The sequence below is a fragment of the Bombus affinis genome, chromosome 4, assembly GCF_024516045.1.
Source record: "Bombus affinis isolate iyBomAffi1 chromosome 4, iyBomAffi1.2, whole genome shotgun sequence".
In the NCBI taxonomy this organism is placed as follows: Eukaryota; Metazoa; Arthropoda; class Insecta; order Hymenoptera; family Apidae; genus Bombus; species Bombus affinis.
In genome coordinates, this window is record NC_066347.1 from 11373890 (window position 1) to 11385764 (window position 11875).

Here is an 11875-nt window from a genome sequence, read left to right on the forward strand (position 1 = left end):
AAAATAAGTGTATTGATACTCTGAAAACTAATATCACACAGCATTTACTTTCAACATTTGTTTTTTACAGCTTTATATGTGTACAATTTTTTTTTAACTTGCATCATATATTACACAGCCTTTCATTTACACCTAGTTTTCATATATATAAAATAAAATGGAACAATCGACAAGAATATATATCTACCGCTAACTAATGCTTAATAATTCTAAATCTTCAGAAAATACATACAGTTTCAGAAATTTTAATTTCTTTCCCATTTTATCCGATACGTTATCAAAATTGATGATCTCTCTACGCACACACACACACACACACACACACACACATATATATATATAACCTATATATATATATATATATATATAAAATATTATTTACTCCCAACTTTAAAACTTAAACATAATTTGTTTAATATGATTTAATATTTCATAAAAAATATGTTTCTAAATTCTTGTCCAAGGTGTTTTAATTATTTAAAGATAATCTCAAAATGAAAGAGAGTCGAGTCTATTTCATACAATTTTCCAGTTCCAACAAGATGTGTATTTATATATATGTAACAATATATGATGAATTTGTACTAGCTTCGTGTAATCTTGATCGTATAGTTGTAATTGTTTTGTATATTTTAGTAACTATAATGTAATATATGCGTGAATCATTTACATTGTATATATTACACGATATTGTACAATATCTAAATATTAATACATGTTATATCCACTAATTGCGTTTTCTATCTGTTACAATAGTATGTAGAACAGACGCGTAGATATCATAATTGTAAAACTCTAAAATATTACGTTAAATTTATTTTTGCATAGTAGTAGCAGTCCGAGTATCTTTTGCTTTTAATTTATACGATCTCAATCTACTAAAATCACGATAAAATTTCTGTTCACTTTTATAAGTGAAAATTTGTGTGTAGGCGCGTGTACACACGCGCGTGTATCTAGAAACAATTCAATAACAAACTTGTTGATATTGTTACAAATTGCTTGAACACAAAGTAAATTGCATACCACAATCGATTTGTTTTATCTGCATCCGTACTGTATGCGGTACAAATTAATACAGAATAATTATAATTGCATAATCTCTTAGTGTTATTTGCATTTCGTTATTTCTTCTCCTTAATGTTATCCATGTAGTATAATCTTGCTTTGTTAAAGAAACATAGATTATAATGAACACATATTATTCACAAATTTGTGTTAGATCGAAAACTATTATCGTAAGATATAGTTTTGAACAATTTTTACGAGAAATCGATCAGATGTGTGGTAGGTTCTTAATATGAATTATATGTTAATTGTGTATATGCTGAGCGTGTAATTCCTCCTCGGTGACATCACCTCTTCTGATGTACTGTGGTTTTTCTTGTCCTCGTACACATCCTTCAGTTACGTGGACTGACATTACATCGCTACCTGGCACTTCGAACATGGGCTCCAGAAGCAGTGATTCCATGATAGCTCGCAGTCCTCTTGCGCCAGTTTTCTTCTCCATTGCTAATGACGCTATCGCGTTTAAAGCCTCCGTGGTGAACGTCAATTCTACCTGTAAACACATATACATATATGTAAACAACTCGAGAATCTTAAATTACGTATACGTATATGCGTTGAGCAAATCTGATTGTAAGTAGTACGACGAAACGATTTAATTTGTACCTTATCCATTGAGAATAACATTTGATATTGAGGCACCATGGCATTTTGTGGTTCGGTCAATATTCTAACAAGCATACCTCTGTCGAGGGTATGAAACGGTACTAGGACTGGAAATCTGCCAACAAATTCAGGAATCATACCAAAATCAATTAAATCTCTTGCTTCGACCTGTTGTAACAGCGAATCCTTCTCTTTGTTATCTCTTTCCGTAGAGGGTGACATGTTTGCAACGTCTGCTAAATTCGCAGCTCTTCTTCCTGGACTCTCAGAAGACGGCGATGCACCAAATCCAAGATACTTTTCAGTTTTACGTCGCAAAATCAATCTATCTAATCCATTGTACGCGCCGGAAGCAACAAATAAAATATTCGTAGTATCGATTTGTAATGTATCTCCGCGTAATTTTCTAGAGCTATTTCTTTCCGGCACGTTCACAATCGTACCCTCTAACATTTTTAACATTCCCTGCTGTACACCTTCTCCGCCAACGTCTCGCAGTTGATGTATGCCGGGAACAGCGCCAATTTTATCAACTTCATCTAAGAATACGATACCCATTTGCGCTCTGTCCACTACGTAATTTGCATCCTGAAGCAATTTTGCGATAACGCTTTCTATATCTTCACCAACGTACCCTGCTTGTGTCAGCGTCGTGCAATCACAAATAGCAAAAGGTACATCGAGACATTGAGCTATTGTTTGAGCGAGCAAAGTTTTCCCGCTACCAGTTGGACCAAGTAACAAGATATTACTTTTCTCTAATTTCAATTGATGTTGTTTACTATCAAGAATATCAGATCCAGAGACTGATTGATTCTCTGTTGATTTATACTCGTTTCCTGTAGGATATTGCTGGAATCCAACGCCGAGCGAATTTCCAATAGTCGAAATATGTAGTAAGTCTACGGTATAGCGAAGAATGAATGTCATTAGTTAAATGAAATATCTACGTATGCAAATAAATGTTTGGTTGATTAGATTAGAAACAATGTTATTTACACCATATTGGTATAAAATCTATCTAGAACTGAATATTATTTAATTATTTTCTGTCGGATGTGTTATATCATATTTCTATATTGGATTATGTACAAAATGGGGAAACTATTATTTACGTGGTTTAAGACCTCTATGAGTGAAGGGATGATTCAAATCTTGTGTACCGCTTGCATTAATAGAACCTTGCATTGAATTCTGCACTGGAAAGTTATTATAGATTCGTTTGTAGTGATTATAAACAGCGACGCTCAAAACTTTTTTAGCATATTCTTGACCTACAACATGTTTGTTTAGGTACTCAAAAATCTGAAAATACCGATACATATTAATACCTGTCATAATAACTTATTGTACAATAATATACAAAGTTCTTTGTTGTTTAGAATAATAATACTAGCCTATAATATATTATCATATAAAATCATTACCTTCTTTGGTGGTGGTGGTGGTTTTCTATAAAATCCTTGCTTTGTATCATCTGTTCTTAAAGCTTCTTTAAGGCTTCTTTTTGAATCTACCTCCGATAGAACGACGAAAAAGTGATGACATTTCTCGCACTTGACAAACCTTGTTGATGCTGACCAAAAATACGTTTATATATCATAGATAACTCTAGATCATCTCTATAGTTAGTTATCTCATGCAGAGAACCATTCAAGTATTATTCACTTACACACAAAAGTTTCTACATGTGTACAAGGATCACCACATTTTGGACATGTAAGAGTATTTTTCTTCCCACCGCCATTTCCAACGGATGACGCACCAGTATTAGTATCTTTACCAGGTGGAGTAGGTTCGGTGGGTGCTTTTCCCAAAGTGGTACCAACCGTCAACGATCTAATCACAGCTACTCTTACAATTTTGTGAACTAATACAGAAAGAAATAATCATTTATATCCAAGCCAGACTAAACAATCGATAATACATAGTTTTCAAATGTAGTATAGATTGTCTACTAACCGTGATTTGCCACATGATTCGAAGATGCAATGCGGCTGGCACTGGTTAAGCAGCAACGAACGCAGCTCATCTTTGTTTGTTTTTATCACGCAAACAAAATGGGGAAAGTAAAGAAAGTGGTTCTGCATTAATTATCAGACTCGCTTGAGATAAAATCTATGTAAAAACAAAAGATATTAAAACGAGATAGATTGATTTTTTTTAAAGGAAAACTGAAATCAGAAATTAGAAAAACTCGATTAATGTAATCAAAGATATTAAACGTATTATACGTGCAAATAGTATAATTTTGTACATTAACAATTTGTACAACAGATCAAGGAAGATTGAATGTAAAGTAGGAGACATTATAGACAAAAAATATAAACTATATATAAAATTGGACAGAGTTACCCAGATAGCATGAAATCTATATATGTATAAAAATTGTATGCTTCTTTCATTAAATAACGAACAATAAGAATAATCATTGTGACAAAGGAAAAAAAAAAGAGAAAGAGTACAAAAGAAACATTAATAATAGTATCAGTTGATCTATTTGAACGACGAAATTGCAATTGTGATGTATGCATAGGAAAGCAAAATACGAACACAGAGGCAATGTCAATGTAAAAATAAACAGTGACAACTTGTAGTTAACGAAAGTACTAAAATATCGAAGATACTAACCTGACAAATAAACACTAATGCATAAACAGTTTCTTATTACTCATAATTTATTCATCTCTTCCACGAAACATACGTAGAAAATCCAATAATCCAAAAAATCTTGTGTCAATTGGTTACCGCGAATGGAACAAGGAAAGAAATTAATTTATAAACACTACCGTCTGACATATCGCGTTACAAGGTGCAACAGTCGCTTGAAGCATGATTCAAGGTCATTTGTTGACTGTCTTCCGAAACTTTCCAATGTTATTATATTTACTTTGTTAAAATTCGTTTGAAAACAATGTTCAATTTACCTCCATGTCAATGAAACCACATATCTAGAAACCACTGACCAAAATATTGAAGAATTATATGGTATGATCTTGTACACACGTACCTATATACGTGGCGAATATAGTATATATTCAGTCTATCACGGTAGTGATAAACTCTCTGACTGATGGATGATATACGCTGTTTCCAATTATTCAAACGTACAATTCTTCTTTTCTATACCAAATTGTTCGCGTTCTTCTTTGAATGGGACTATTTTTTCATATATTTACTGTTAGATTTCTTGATAAAAGTTTATCAATGTTCTTAACGCGAGCACACACTACACACAACGACGTTTTTACGAAATAACGAAACGTCAGTACGTCTGTGCATATGGTCACTTGAGGGCGCTTAATATCTTCTGTGTACGTATTACTGCTTATACGTACATAAACATATCCAAGTAGTTACGTATTTGGTAGCAAATATTAAACGCGTATCAATAATTATAGTTCTATTTACCTTGAAGTTAATTGTAATAAGTTTTTCAAATAATTCTAACCAATTGTAAATTTAGCAGACTGATTCTTTCCTATGCTCATTTTCTTCCCCCATCCTCACCCCTCCTCTTTTTCTGTCGTTTCTGTTTTCGGTTAAAAAGCGTATAGTTCATTTTTCCCCACTGCAATTTGAACTATAGTAGGTTACGTTGTACTACGTACGTATGTATGTATGTATATATGTATATGTCATGTAGTATTGTGTACCGTAGTACCGTGTAAAAAGAGACAAAAAATGGCGATATAAAACAGTGCATTGTTTGTTTCGTTGATGGTTTATTGCAACGTTGGTATTAATTGTAATTGTACCTAAGTATTCAATATTCGGGTACAATTGTTCTCAAACGTATAACACAAAAAGGATGGAAATAAATAACGAGGTACGTCATTAACATACTTTTAATACAGAATTGATCTGTTAAAATTCGTAAGCAAACGATTGTTTTTAATTATTTTGCATCGTATAACGGTGTTTTACCATCTGTTATTAATTTTCTAGATTGTTCTATTAAGACAATGCATTCGTCAGGCTCGTATCTGTGTAATAAATAAACTGATCAGAGAAGCGAAAAGGTTACGCAGTGGTAACGGCAATGAAAAACAATTGGAAAAAAATAAGAATAAGGCGGATAAACTTTTAAGGGAAGTATTTGCGTTAAAAGGTATTAAAGACGATGAGATATCAAAATTCGGAATTACTAGGTTTAAATGCCTGCAAGACATATTACAAAACACACACACTGACGATGGAACTCGGGCTATGGCAAAAGTTGTTCGTTACAAGTCTTTAAGTTCGAAAATAATAGAATTTCAGGAAAAGTTTCCAGACTACAGCGAACATATTTCCTTGAGGAAACAGAGGTATTCATCGAGAAGGAAAGGACATTGTGCTAAGGATGTCCCAAAGAAGCATTCGAACCAATTACAATGTGATACAGACAACACTGTAGAAAAAGTGAACGAAGGGAACACAAAAATTGCAGGTGATGTTACATCTTCTGCCGGTGTACCTTGTGAAAAAAGAAGGAAGGTTAATGGAGAATGTAGAAGATTATCGGAAGGAAGGGAATTGAATACAGAATCTAAAGACGATGGAGGTAAGTCAGGGAGGATATTACAAATGCAAGATGTAGAGATAGACTCTAGGACTGACCAAAGTTCTAAGACTGTCACTAAAGTCATTAGCAACGAGGCCATTGTTAAACCATTCATGGAAGTTTTGCAAGAAACAGAAGAACAAAGTGGCAAATACAAGGAAACTAAAAATCAGCAGTATTGTAACGAAACAGCGGAGTCATTAAAAAACACAGACGATTTTTTTTTACATAGAAATAAGGTAACTTTGGATTCAAGCGATACTCTGTTTTCTAAAGAGATAAATACCAGCGGTCATCATCATATTAGTCGTGATATATTTAAGTTGCGTGAAATTAAAGAGAAAAAGCATAAACTGTATAACGAAAAAACATACAAAGAGAGAAATGAGGGTAGAGGACGAAAAATGAATTGCGCAAACATTTTTCATGATCAAAGTGGCGTGAGAGAGAGAAGCGATACACATTGGAAGCGAAATAAGAAAGACGTGCAAGTTAAAGAAGAGGAGAAAATTAATAAAGTAATTTGTCCAGTATATGAAAATCTACATCCTTCCTGGGTCGCAAAGAAGAAGCAACAAGATATTATGAAACAGGGGTTTCAAGGGAAAAAGATTAAATTTGATGAAAACTAAATAACAACTTTCGACATCTCTATTAAATACATTTGTTGTATAATTTTTGAAATGAAGGAACAATGTTAATTTTAATAAACGATGACCGATATATTTAGAAGGAAAGCTGTAATTGAACATTTTAAAGTGAAATTGACATCAATTACAAACACAACGAATGCAGCTAAAAATGATTGTTAAGTCATTAATAACTGAAAGATTTTACTCTTATTTTTATTCAATTAATCTAATTTCAATAATCAGTATAGAAAATGGATATCGGTATACACATGGATCATATTATGTTTGAAAGTGTGTATTTTAATTTCAGATATACATAATGTGCTTAAATTCCTCCCCCTCCTCCACACCTCTCCCCCCCCCCCCTCTCAAGCTAATATTGCTCCTTTCCCAAGCAAATATAGTTCCTTTCTTTTCTTGATACTTTGTTCATTCGTTGCGCCAACATACTGTACGTCATAGTACCGTATGCCGTACTATATACCAATCACAGAAACATGAGAGAATCGTATCGATATATATATATTATCTATATACGAGTCTATTTTTAAACAGCCTGACCTTATCGAAATAGAAATATTCAAGTTTGAAAATTTGATCTCCTAATCGCTACAGTAAGCTGCTGCAAAAATGACTTTTCGATTAAGTAGAGAAAAACGGTTGTTAAAAAAAATGTTAAAAGGCTAATATGTTGCGTGAAATGACTAGAAGAACGTTTCTTTAAAGAAAACTTTAGCCCGCACCTCATTGCTCTCGAAAAAAAGCAAAAATAAAAGTGAAATATGTAATACCGGTAATTTCGGCGTTCGAAATGGCATATATGTAATTGTAACGTGAAGTTGCAGTTATGTCGTCGATTTCTGAATTGTTTGTTAGTGTGCGCGCGTAGAAAATACAAACTGCTAAAGAATTTCTTCCTAAAGGGAGGAAAATGTCAGACATACGGGAAGAATATGATTTTCGCGTCTCAGCGTGTTTGACTCTTGAAAGATATTCGCGTTATAAACACCTTAATGAGCACGCGTGTAAGACAATCGAATTTAACATCAATTTAATACTAATTACTTTTTCATCTTTTTTCAGGTTCTAATACATTCAATGCAATATTTCTGCACTGTAGTCGTACCTGCGCGTTTCTATCGCTTCTTTTTGCTACAGCTATTCAGAAAAATATATTTAAAACGCATTATTTTGTCCAAGTAGCGTAGTTCTTACACTATCGTAAAACTTTTTCATCTGACTGGTTTTCTTTCTATCATTTTGAATATCTATTTAAGTTATATTATTTAAGGTTCAACACTTCATACAGTTTGTTTCAATATACTTATGTAGCTCTCGATATTTTTATATTCAGCTGTTTGACTTGATGATGGCGAAAAGTTGAATTTTTGTAAATTAATTTTAATATGGAAACGTTAGGATATTTAGAAACGTAACGTGCCGGATCGCGCGTACGAGGAATGGTACACAGACTGAGTGGGAAGTCGTATGACAGAGGTGCATAGAGTATAGAGGGTTTCAGTATTATTTATCCAGTATTATTTATTCTTGGATAGAGTGCGTTGTTTTTCCGCGTGCATAACCAGTTGAGAATCCACAGGTAAACCTTTACGTCGACGGACTGCATCTATATATTTTTTAGCTCTGTTCTCGCTATCTGCTTTGTCACCAAAGTGTAGGTACTCCTCGTCCGTGGAAGGCGTCCAATAAGGGTCTTGCTCGATAACCTATTATTAAAAAAAAAAAAAAAAAAAAAAAAACCTATTATATCAAAATTGCAATGTAAAGCACCGAAATAATTTTGTTTCTTAACGAGATACATGTATGTACACGTGTCATTTTACGTTATAGATTGCTATTTAACGCGATGAGCAACGTGTATGGTGTTAAGACAAGCGAAACTATGCTGCTGCAATTCGGACGCTGTACTTTAAGTATTACAAAATTTGTCCACTAAATAACATGTTTAACATGTTAATTAATTACACTAAATTAATTAATTACAATAGATCCCAAGATTTCTATCAAGTGGCAAAACAACAGCAACACGAAGTAATCGAATAAAACTTTAAATTATTTGCATTTATTTATCAGCATATTGTTTGTGAATTAGCTAGAAGAACGATATAAACAAACAAACAAATGAATGCGTGTTTACGAGAGGAAAGAGAGGATCACTTTGATTTGTTGGGATAATTAATAATTGATTAACCATGATATAACTCTATAACCTATCAGATCGTGTGTGTGTGTGTGTGTGTGTGTGTAACCGATCGGATGGATTTCCATCGTCAGTAATGATTGAACGATGCGAATGGAATAACGCGACGAAGAAACACGGGAAAACATCGAGATATTGTCTGCGTGTTCTCTTTATATGGAAAAACTTGCCTCCCAATGACTGAAAACCAGTTGAGGACTAGCCAGCCCGGATGTCTGTGTTCGCAGTTCTCTGGCAAGTTGAAAGCTCTCTGGCACAGGTAAAGTCGCAAGTACGCGAAACTGTCCACCGAATCCGAGAGCACTTTCCGCGGCAACTACACGGCCTTGTCTCTTTCCAAATGCCGCGTACAGTTTTCCTGAAACAAAATTAAACCTATTAAGAGCTACGCATGTATTATAGAATTCATTCGCAGGGAATAATTTAGTTCGGTAGTTTGTGGCGAGAGAAAATGTTCTGGGTATACGGGTTTGATAGGCGTGAAAAATGTTTAGATCGATGGTAATCGAAAAGTATTACCACCGAGAAACTCGATGGTCGTTCGTTTAAAATTTGATTTCCGATTTTTCTGCCAGATTATTTCGATTTATGGAAGAAAAATGGAATTGTGATAACGGTGTTATTTATTGAAAGGATCTTCTTTCTGCTTTTATGGGAATAAAAACGGTTGATAAGGAAAGGAAATTGATAAATGAGAAAGATGGTTACGTCGATGGGTACCGTTCCATCGTTAGAATCGTGTGATTTCTTTTTCTGTTGGTCGATCGACATTCTTCCCTAGGACGGTGAAGACGTAGTTGCACTGCATTAAAAGTCGCAGCAAGGAGGATAGTTTCCGGTCGTAGGTTGCGGCACCTGCACTCGCCTGCCCTCTTCCATCCTTCTTTCATCGCCGGTACATGCAAGAATCTGGCGTATCTCCCCTTTTTTTACCTACTCGTAACGTTACGATCTCACCGTATACACATGCACGGACACCAATGCGCTGCGCTCTCGCTCTCTGTTTCTGTCTCTCACTCTACCATGCCGCAATCTCACTGTTGAGAGTTGAGAGTTTCACCTCTAACCAACTATACGTCCAACTCTACGATTCCCCTCTGCGACTTTTATCTCGATGCTCTACTCTTTCAGTCCCACCTTGCTCTCAAACTCCTCGCCGAATCGTAACCGAGTCTCGTTCCCCTCTTCGATAGCAAGAATTCATTCATGCCACATACAGTGGTTCTCCGAACGAAGAGAGCGAACTTGTTGAAACGTTACGATGAATATTGTTCCTCGTTAAATATGAAATGCACACGAAATAAAACGTTGTGTTTAAAATCTAACGTGTATCGTCTAAGCTTTAAAAGATTGTACATAAAATCATAGCGATCGAACAAACTACATAAAGACTATATAGAGCAAAACATTGAGATTTGGCTTTTAGTAGATACGAGATTATCACGTAGCGTGCAATTTATTTGCTGTAATGTAAAAGTTAGGGGAATAAGATAAAAATAAAGTAGGCACGAGACGAGACGAGACACGATCAAATCGGATCGGATCGGATCGGATCGGATCGGATCGAAGCGGAGCGGGGCGAATTGGATCTCATTTCGATCTGTTTTCACAAATAAGAGAGGAGAGTAAGACTAACGCAAATGCAGGTGGATGGAGAAAGAAGAAGAAGAAGAAGAAGAAGAAGGAGAAGGAGAAGAATAAAGAGCAGTAGAAGAAAAGAAAAAAGGTACGAGTGAATGGATTGCGGCGTCGATCAATGAAACAGCGATTCTCAAACTCACGATCAGAACTTTGAAAAATCTGTTACGATTTAGCATATCATCTATCGTTTTCGAGTAATATAGCGTCAGACCATTAACGTAACTGCGGGCTTTTAATTACGAGACAAGAAGATATAAAAGTCGAAGATCGACGTTTTAGTAGGGTAGAAATATTAGCTGTACAATATCGTGATTCTTCGAATGAAAAAATCCACGAGTTTGTTTGAACGTAAAGAAAGAAATATCCAGCTGACGGAAAATTCAGGTGTACACCAATGATACGCAATCCGTTCTATAAACATAGATGCGTATCAGCTGTCTCTTTCTTATCGCGCTAGGAGAAATTTGGTTGGCGAGCGTAGATATTTTCGCGTGGCAAACCGCGTAACGAAATATTTAGGAAAAGGAGAGATACTTGATGGGCGCAGGTGCAGAGTATCGAAAGGAGGATGGTTCGGGCTAAAACAGCGAAGAAAGGGGAGAAAGAACGATCGAAATATAGCGGCGAAGTCAAAGTAGGTAGAAAGCTTTCGCCATTTAACAGGCGAGTTCGAGTATTTGAATATTATCATCTTTAGAATATTATTGTACGCGTGGATATGATCGCGTGGATCGCGTGGATCGCGTGGATCGCGCCAACCACCGCCTACAGACTATACGTGTGTAAAAGTACCTACTTGCTAGGTAGGTAGGTAAGCTGCACCGATTATCTGTTTCGCGTCACTTCTTCCCTTCAATATTTCCACGTACAACATGGACTACTTTCTTTTTATTTTCACGTTTACGTCGTGTTCGAAATTTCGGTTTTCCAAGAATTACCTAATTTTATCGGGTTACTTGCATTTCCGAAACTTTCCAAACGGCTCCAGGATACAATATACTTTTACTTATTTGATAATCAATTATAGCTTATTTCGATTGACTAAGTAGAGCCAAATCATTTAAATTTCACCATTTTTCCACAGCTAGATAATCTTTCTCTCTCTCTCTTTTTTTTTTTTAAGAAAAATCTGTCGTTTCTAGATACTTGGATATATGA

The 11875-nt window shown here is 35.0% G+C and overlaps 3 protein-coding genes across 14 annotated transcripts in view; 1 reads left to right on the forward strand and 2 right to left on the reverse strand.

Moving 5' to 3' along the window:
* Positions 1-28: 28 nt before the first annotated feature.
* LOC126915081 (ATP-dependent Clp protease ATP-binding subunit clpX-like, mitochondrial) lies at positions 29-5340 on the reverse strand. 7 transcript variants are annotated; one of them, XM_050719445.1, is made up of 7 exons: positions 5089-5340; positions 3640-3795; positions 3350-3547; positions 3105-3253; positions 2793-2982; positions 1678-2579; positions 29-1564 (listed from the first exon to the last, which is right to left on the reverse strand). In XM_050719445.1, the coding sequence occupies exons 2-7, from the start codon at positions 3707-3709 to the stop codon at positions 1313-1315; spliced, it is 1761 nt and encodes a 586-aa protein (XP_050575402.1). In that variant the 5' UTR covers positions 3710-3795; positions 5089-5340; the 3' UTR covers positions 29-1312. The 7 variants fall into 7 exon arrangements, with proteins under 7 accessions (XP_050575402.1, XP_050575400.1, XP_050575404.1 ...); XM_050719443.1 differs by lacking the exon at positions 5089-5340 and adding an exon at positions 4688-4837; XM_050719447.1 differs by lacking the exon at positions 5089-5340 and adding an exon at positions 4688-4826 and having other exon boundaries at positions 3640-3709.
* A 16-nt stretch (positions 5341-5356) lies between these two features.
* Positions 5357-8948, forward strand: LOC126915116 (uncharacterized). Its single transcript, XM_050719529.1, has 2 exons — positions 5357-5506; positions 5626-8948. The coding sequence occupies exons 1-2, from the start codon at positions 5489-5491 to the stop codon at positions 6853-6855; spliced, it is 1248 nt and encodes a 415-aa protein (XP_050575486.1). The 5' UTR covers positions 5357-5488; the 3' UTR covers positions 6856-8948.
* LOC126915063 (elongation factor-like GTPase 1) overlaps positions 8378-11875 on the reverse strand; it is a 28067-nt gene continuing 24569 nt past the window's right edge. For all 6 annotated transcript variants that reach the window (XM_050719407.1, XM_050719405.1, XM_050719404.1 and 3 more), the window contains 2 exons: positions 9247-9434; positions 8378-8582 (listed from right to left, as the gene is read on the reverse strand). In XM_050719407.1, the coding sequence (XP_050575364.1) occupies positions 9275-9434 (160 nt within the window). In that variant the 3' untranslated portion in view covers positions 8378-8582; positions 9247-9274. The remainder of the gene's footprint in view (positions 8583-9246; positions 9435-11875) is intronic.